This window comes from Garra rufa, chromosome 7 (genome assembly GCF_049309525.1).
Source record: "Garra rufa chromosome 7, GarRuf1.0, whole genome shotgun sequence".
NCBI lineage: Eukaryota > Metazoa > Chordata > Actinopteri > Cypriniformes > Cyprinidae > Garra > Garra rufa.
The window spans coordinates 35,796,473-35,805,212 of NC_133367.1; the positions used below are offsets into that span (position 1 = coordinate 35,796,473).

At 40.8% G+C, this 8,740-nt stretch overlaps 1 protein-coding gene across 1 annotated transcript; it reads right to left on the reverse strand.

Moving 5' to 3' along the window:
* Nucleotides 1-87: 87 nt before the first annotated feature.
* On the reverse strand, nucleotides 88-8,158 carry LOC141338269 (GTP-binding protein 2-like). Its single transcript, XM_073843814.1, has 6 exons — nucleotides 7,944-8,158; nucleotides 5,559-5,694; nucleotides 5,408-5,466; nucleotides 4,797-4,968; nucleotides 4,540-4,704; nucleotides 88-3,951 (listed from the first exon to the last, which is right to left on the reverse strand). Exons 1-6 carry the CDS (start codon nucleotides 8,129-8,131, stop codon nucleotides 3,763-3,765), a joined length of 909 nt encoding a protein of 302 aa, XP_073699915.1. The 5' UTR covers nucleotides 8,132-8,158; the 3' UTR covers nucleotides 88-3,762.
* Between the last annotated feature and the right edge of the window lie 582 nt (nucleotides 8,159-8,740).

Below are 8,740 nucleotides of genomic sequence, written 5' to 3' on the forward strand. Positions count from 1 at the left end.
ATATAGTCGTTTTAACCTGTAACTTCCATGACAAACTATTGTATTTCTTGTCCTTAAATAATTACAAAAAACACAAGTTTCTAAGTGTCCACAATAAAACATTAATTCTTTATTACATATGAACTAATAGCAAAGCAATAGATATCTAGTCTGGTTTCTAGGCGTTTGAAGCCTATCTGCAGAGGTACATGAAATGAAGATACATCTCGAATGTAATAAAGCCCACCAGCTGCACTTTCAGACAATATTAATTATTATTGTGTAAGCACAACATGCACTGTTGACCAACAGCGGAAGTTATGAAAGCGATTGGGCCTCGTTTACAAAACAAAAGCGGAATCGAATTTTTTCGTTAAAATGTCTAAAATATCTGCTTATGTTTTAATACTGATGCCCAATGCTCAATACTGTTAAATGAAATAAGCTTTCATATATTAGCTGTCACATTATTAGTTTAGCTTAGTTTAACTTCAAATGGTACATTTACTGTATATCTATAATCAGTACATTCAATGTTTTTATCATTGCACAATATCTCGAATAGGAGTGCACGGGTGAACGGTACGCACAACACAATGCTTAGCTGGGTTCCTGTGCATGCTCAAGACTAATGCCCATCACACAAAGCTGCCGTAAGTTTAACCCAGTTAACCCTGTAAGCCATCGGAAATGACCTAAACCTTGCTTATATTTGCTTACAAACAATCGTGCAATATGCACAACATTTTTTGGAGTCATCGTAAATACATTTATAATTAGGCACAATGTAATCAAGCTAGTGAAAAACCAATCATGCCTGACTATTCCTACAACCCTAGAGCTCCAAAAAATCCCTTTCTGTTACCTCGTCCTGAAGATAGGGGGGGATATTTTATCACGACAACCAATGCATTGAAATTATACCACATTACCTGAACAAAAACAAGGCTGAACAAAAGCAATTAATGTGTAAATAATTTGTGAGTCGTCCAATTCATTAAAATCTGCCGTTTTATGTTTCATTAACATGTTGCGTTTGTTTTTCGTTCGCTAAAAATTGGTGGGAAGACATTTTCAACATTTTGTTTGCTCATAACACAACAACTATAAAACTACAAAGTATCAAATGGAATATACGTTTGTCCACCACAATCTTGTTTTCATTTGCGACTACAGACAGTTTTGCACTACTGTACGATTTTGGCTACAGTTCTTTCATTTAAGACTATTTTGCTTAACGTAACTTGTTGACATATGCTAACAGCCTTTTTAGTAGGGGTGCGACGATAAATAGTTTTGATTCGATTTTCCGAATACGTCGCGATTGTCTCTGGAATCGATTCTGAGCTTAGTTTTGAACCGCAAATTGCGCTCTAGGCTAGTTTTTATCCGCACACGTTACAATTTCACTTAATGTAACATGTTGACATAAGCTGACTAATAGCCTTTGTAGTAGGGGTGCGGTGAGGAATTTTTTCGATTCAATTTTCCGAACACATTGCAATTCACTCTGGAAATGATACTGAGCTTATTTTTTACCAACAGATGGTGCTCAAGGCTACTGCTGAGCTGGTAACAGAACCAAACTGTTGGCTACAACATGTATATTGTATAGACTGACAAGCAACAATAGTAAAGGACTGCAAAAATAGTACAGTGGGAGCTCAGTCTAAAGCCTCAAAGTATACTTGGGGTTTGATGTGTAAATTACGGTTGTGGACATTGCCACAATTTTGGTCACCAGCGTAGTATGTGCAGTCTCATTTTTTAAATCGTACATGCGCTGGTCACTCAACTCGCATATGCACCTTTAATTGTTCTCGCACTAACTAGCTGGTCCGCAAGATGCCCAAATTGGCCATCAAATGCAAGTAGTGCTCACTTTAGAGCAAAACATCCAGCTCCCCCTTTCTGGACGTAATGGGTTGGGTTCGACCTAGTCCAGCTTCACTTCTGTGGACCTAATGGGTGGAGTTATGTTTAGCATAGGGATTTGGCAGGGGTCTCCAACCATGCTCCTGGAGGGCTACCATCCTGCAGATTTTAGCTCCAACCCCAATCAAAGGAAAGAAAAGGAAAGGAAAAAAAGGACATGACGTGTGGCCAAGTATGGTGACCCATACTCAGAATTTGGGTGGGCATCCATATTGCTGCAGTGCCCAAGGAGCAGTTGGGGGTTCGGTGCCTTGCTCAAAGGTTCTCTCTTCAGGCGTTGAATTAAAGGTGGAAGAGAGTGCTGATCATTCCTTCCCCCCACGACAATCCTTGCCAGACCTGAGACTTAAACTCACAACCTTTGGGTTACAAGTCCGACTCTCTAACCATTAGGCCACGGCTGCCCCATAAAAAAAACAAAACTAATCAAGATGTTCAGGGCTACTTAATAATTAAAGACAGCAGGATTAAAACTAAAGTCTACAGGATGGAAACTCTCCAGGAGTAGGGTTGGAGATCCCTGGGTTATGGTTAGGGTAAGGGTGTGGTTGAAGTGTCTAGCTCCACCCATTACATCCTGCGAGAGGGAGCTGGACATCAAGATCCACCCATTGCCTCTGCAATGAGCAGTTTCTCATCAAATGGAGTATACTTTGAAAAGCTATATATTCGGCTGTACGCATACACTTCAAAATTCAAGTTTACTTTGAGCTTAAGGCCTAGGTCAGGGGTTCTCAACTCTGGTCTACGAGGTCTATTTTCCTGCAGAGTTCAGCTCCAACCCTAATCAAACACACCTGAACAAGGTCTTTAGGATCACTAGAAAGTTACAAGCAGGTGAGTTTGATCAAGGTTGGAGCTAAACACGAGTTGATTATATGAGTTGAGAACCCCTGGCCTAGGTCTTCAACCCTGGTGTTGGGAACCCACTGTCTTTCATATTGTATTTCCAACCGGCTTCAGAGAACCTGGCCTGTGATTTTTCAAGTGATCCTGAAGACCCTGATTAGCTTGTTCAGGTGTATTTGATTAGGGTTGTAGCTTTGCAGGACAGTGGGTCCCTAGGAACAGGGTTGATGACGTATGGCTCACCTGCCTGCAGCTTTTTAGTAACACTTAGACCTTAAACAGAAGACTGTGGCTCCTCAGGACTGACTTTAACCAACCCTGACCCCTAACCTATGGCTTAGGGCAGTGGTTTTTAGTTCTGGTCCTGGGGACCCACCACTCTGCACATTTTGTATGTCTCTTTTATCTGACATATTAAGTGCAGTTTATGGAGCTCTCACCTAATGACCTCACCTGGTCTACACTAAGATTCTTGCTTCTGACCTTCCTGTGTAAAAAATAAAAGAAACATATTTGAAGTGTCATCAGATCTACCGGGGATAACACAACATATAGTTAATACTACCGAGGATCTGAAGAATTACTGCTGAAGAAATCTATAATGCAGTCTGCAGGCAGGAGTTGTTCCTGCAGAAATCTGCTCCAGATACCCAACTTAGCGACTTGAAATCCCTCATGCTTCACTCAAGGTCAGCCAGCTTTAACTTAGGATGTGAAACACGCACCTGTGCAAAAAATAGGAGAGGTTTCCGAGCTCCATTACACCTGGCAGACATATACTCATATAATCAGTAAATCACTGTACCACAACCTTCCAAATGTCACAGGAGCCAAGAGCAATTACACACAGGCAAATCTGCAATTAATATAGGCAAATCTATAGAGCGGAAATGAAAGGTGCACGATTGAAACAGGGGATGCAAACTCAAGGCAAGGACAGGAAACGACTGCAGCTGCAGTCAAATGTCCTCTTGATTTATGGTGTCACTCCTGATGTGTCTAACTGTGGTTCTGGTTGCGGTTCTGATCAGGCACGTGGTTCTGGGTGGAGGGTAAGAGGTGCGTCACGTGTCCGATGCCTTTGGTCACCCCCTCTCTGAACAGCAGCTTGGCCCCCACACGCAAATACTCGGGGTGCTTTAAGAATCTGAAAGACACTACGGCTCTCTCTCCTGTCCGCAGCTCCTCCTAGAGGACAAACACACACATTTTTCTGTGATGACACAATTTTCAAAATGAAGGTTCCAAAAGAGAATTATTTTTTTTCTTAGTGAGAATAACTTTTTAAAGGATTAGTTCACTTAGCAATTTGTATTAACATTTGTGGTTAAAAAAGTTAGAAAATTGTTTTGCTAGATAAGACCCTTTTTCTTAGCCTGGGATCATGTAGAGCCCTTTAAAGCTACATTTTTGAAACTTCAACCCATTTATTCCTATTGAAGTCCACTATATGGAGAAAAATCCTCAAAAACCTTTTTTGATTTCTTTTTGATTGAAGAAAGACATGAACATCTTGGATGACATAGGGGTGAGTAAATCATCATCAGTTAATTTTTATACTGGAAATGAACTGATCCTTTAATAATCTGAAGAACTGTTTTCCACTATATAAAAACTTTTGTGCAGTATGAATTGTTTAGGTCCTTCATGGAGCCAAATATGATTTATTAATAAGAGTGTATACAAACAGAGCAAAACTATTCAAATCGGTGTTCTGAAATCAAGATGGTTGGTAAGACGTGATTTCTGTAACGTCATAAAGTAAAAAATCCACACCTTTCCAAGGAGACACTCCACTGTGGCAGTCTGCCTCACGTTCCCCACATGCACCGTGACCTGGAAACCACGGCGGAAAGTCTTTGCGTGGAAAAGGAGGACTATGGCGGCCTCGAACTGCCAGCAAATTGTAGGGTTCATTTTGGGACTCACCATGACCATGCCCTAAAAACACAAACACTCAAGATCATGAAGGTATGGTTATGTCAAGGCTTTATTTAGTCTTTTCTCCTCTTGCTCTGGTTTTGAGATCAGACCTTTCGTAGTAGCGAGCGATCGAAGTTTCCAAGCGCAAGTGTGGCGGCCTGTCCGGCTCTCAGCACGCGGCAGCCTGAGCGATTCCTGTGAATACTGCACACCTTCAACCTCAGGAACCGCCCGTCATCGGTGGGACCCACAACCAGCCGGTCTCCTTCACGACACACACCACTGCGCGTGAAGGGAAAGTCAATTATGAACTAGAAAAGGAAAGTTCATCAAGACAAATTGAATATTGACTGGCTTGAAAAAGCCTTGAAGTGTGAAGGATATATAGGCCTTAAGGTGTGGTTAGATTAACCATCATTTAGCCAATTTTCAAAAGGAATTAGGGCGCTCATGGGAGATGGACGTATTCTTGTTGCTTCATAAAATTACGGTTGAACCACTGATATCACATGGACTACCTTTCTGGGCCTTGAACCTGTCAGTTGTGTTGCTGTCTACGCAGGGTCAGAAAGCTCTCGGATTTAATCAAAAGTATTTTAATTTGTGTTCTGAAGATGAATGCAAGTCTTACAGGTTTGGAACGATATGAGTAATTAGGGTGAGTTATTAATGAAGGATTTTTTCATTTTTACATGAACTAAGACAACAGATGTGGACTGACCTGTACAGTGTTCCACCAACCACTGTTCCTACATCAGGAACACTGTAAATCTCATCCACCTGTAGGCACACATCAATTTGACATTGAATATCTTGGAATATCTCGAATTAAGACAAGATGTGTGTTGGTAAGAGTGTGAGTGTGTTTGTACCTGGAACTCTGTGAGCTGCTGCATGAGCTCCTCTTGCTCCTTGCTGTTACTCAGAGGAGGAAGAATGTTGAAAAAGACCTTCAGAAGGTCTAGATTCTCCCCAGACACACTGGAGAGGGTGAAGATGGGCGTCACACTGTGAGGAGAAAAACACATTGTTACACACATTGTACAAACTAAAGTACTGAACAGCTATCAGCAGTAAGGTAGTTTGTAGGGCATTCAGGTAATTTACAGAGATTTAAAGGGATATAGTTCACCCAAATATGAAAATTCTGTCATTAATTACTCACCCTCATGTTGTTCCAAAACCGTAAGACCTTCGTTCATCTTCAGAACACAAATTAAGATATTTTTGATGAAATCCAAGAGCTTTCTGACCCTCCATAGACAGTTTTCGACAAGTTCAAGGCCCAGAAAGGTAGTAAGGACATCGATAAAATAGCCCATGCGACAACAGTTGTTTAACCGCAATGTTACGAAGCTACGAGAATAATTTTGTGCCAGTCTTCTCCATGCATCTTTTTATCTACTATTTTATTGATGTTCTTACTACCTTTCTGGACCTTGAACTTGTCAAAAACTGTCTGTGGAGGGTCAGAGAGCACTTGGATTCCATTAAAAATATCTTAATTTGTGCTCCGAAGATGAATAAAGGTCTTACAGGTTTGGAACGACATGAGGGTGAATAATTAATGACAGAATTCTTATTTTTGGGTGAACTATCCCTTTACGTCTTAAAGGTACAAAAACAACAACAAGCTGTTTAAAAGGGTCATAAGATGCAATTTCATGTTTTCCTTTGTCTTTGGAGTGTTACAAGCTGTTCGTGCATATAAAAGATCTGTAAAGTCGCAAAGATTAAAGTCCCAAACCCAAAGAATTATGCTTTATAAAAGTTAAGATTCAGGCACGCCTTTCTAAACGAATCATTCGAACACGACCCCACAAATCTACGTCACTGTGTGGAAAGATTTGCATAAGACCGCTCAAATGTATACACAAAGAAAGAAGGCGTAACTTTTACTCTCGCTGTAGTATTGTCGCAGCCGCTGTTGTGGAGACGCTGTGTTTCGTTGCAAAAGCAAAACTACTTTTTTTGGGCTTTCAAAGGAGGACACAACTACAAATTAGTGGTTAACCACTGTTCCAGAACAATACAACCCAAATATTTGAGTGTGACTGTTTCCTGAACCTGGGAAAGTTTGCTGTCCTTCCAACTTTGCAAGGATGGCGCTTCTGCTTCACAGCCTGTAAGTACATTTTCATATTTAAAGGTTGTATCAGCGATTTCTATCCTAAAACATAAAGTGTCAATTTCAGCTGACCTTTCTTCACGATCCGCTCGCTGCCTGCCCCATAAATTGTCTGGGAAAAAAACGCGTCTCTCTGGTCAGCCTAGGGTCCGAGATATGCCAAAAAAACAATCGGCACTACCAACCTTTCCACAAATAAACAAACAGTGTTCCAACCAATCAGCGTCAGGGGTTTGGTGTTGTGGACTTTCCTACTGGTGCAGGGATGTGAGGGAGGCGGAGCGAAAGTCCACAACACCAAACCCCTGACGCTGATTGGTTGGAACACTGTTTGTTTTTGTGTAGAAAGGTTGGTAGTGCCGATTGTTTTTTTGGCATATCTCGGACCCTAGGCTGACCAGAGAGACGCGTTTTTTTCCCAGACAATTTATGGGGCAGGCAGCGAGCGGATCGTGAAGAAAGGTCAGCTGAAATTGACACTTTATGTTTCAGGCTAGAAATCGCTGATACAACCTTTAAAGAATTTGCTACTGACTATTGAAACGTGAGTGTTGAGCAGTGTAGAGTAGTCATAAATGCAGACATGGTTTTATGTTTACATAGCATCGTCCCTTCGGCACAACACAATGCATAAAAAGACCGTATGAGTCATTATAATCTGTAATTATGTCCCCACTTGATGCAACAAATGCCTGGTTTACAATGGGTTTTACTGTCTTCGTCTCATAGCGCCGGGACACAGTGTTAAAATATGGTAAGGGGCTTAACATTTCCGTCACATGCTTGAGGTATTCGGCCAATCACAAAACACTGGATAGCTGGCCGATCAGAGCACACAGCGCTGTTCAGAACGATGAGCTTTGCAAAAATTGGTTTCAGAAAGGAGGGGTACAGAGGAGAATATATATATATATTAATAATGTGTTTTTAGAACCTTAAACTGTGTAAAACGTTGCATTACACCAAATACACAAAATAATATTCTTTTTAGCAACATCATATGACCCCTTCAACTGTAAGGCTCAGATAGAAGGTGGAAAGTGGTGAGGAAAAAATGTATTTGACTTCAGGTGGACAAAAATGCAGTAAATGTCTATAACAGCCTATCTATTCTCATACACTCATGTACCTGGAGGATTGTGCGAACTGCTGTGCAGCGGTAACGGCATCATCAGGGTTGGACACCACCATTGGGACCTTGTTGCAGCCGGGTTGTTTGAGGACTCTTTCCAGCTGACGGACTGTTTTCTCCACTGTGCTTTTACCGCAGAGGTCCACCTTACTCACCACAATGAATATGGGCACCTTCAGTGCCATCGCCAAACCCAGGTGCTCCCTAGTTGTGCCAGCTGGGAGAATTGTACAATGTCAGAATAATGCAAGTGTGGTGAAACACAATTTTTGTGGCCTGGGTGATTATGAATAATGATTTAGAAGTTATAATAATACAACAATAATACATACACACTACTGTTTAATTGTTGGGGGCTCAATAAGATGTTTTTAGAAGGTAAATTCAGCTTTGCATCACAAAAATAAATTACATTGTATATTTTTAAATAGAAAACATTTTGAGCATTGGGGATTTGAGCATTTCTACCAATTCCAAACCTTTTTAATTGTAGTGTAAATTTTTGAATTGTGTAAAATATTGTATTTATTGTAAATATTTAATGTATACTTACAGGCATAGTTTACCCAAAAATGAAAATTACCCCATGATTTACTCACCCTCAAGCCATCCGAGGTCTATACGACTTTCTACTTTCAGACAAATGCAATCGGAGTTATATTAAAAAATGTCCTGGCTCTTCCAAGCTTTATAATGGCAGTGAATGGCTGTTGAGATTTTGAAGCCCAAAAAAGTGCAACCATCCATCATAAAAAGTCCTCCACACAGCACCAGGGGGTTAATAAAGGCCTTCT

Coding starts and splice junctions, on each gene's coding strand:
- LOC141338269 (XM_073843814.1), bottom strand. CDS start 8,131: ATGGCACTGAAGGTGCCCATATTCATTGTGGTGAGTAAGGTGGACCTC. Junction 4,705..4,796: donor ATCGCTCGCTACTACGAAAG/GTCTGATCTCAA, acceptor TTGTGTTTTTAG/GGCATGGTCATGGTGAGTCC. Junction 3,952..4,539: donor TGGAGTGTCTCCTTGGAAAG/GTGTGGATTTTT, acceptor TTTGTCCTCTAG/GAGGAGCTGCGGACAGGAGA.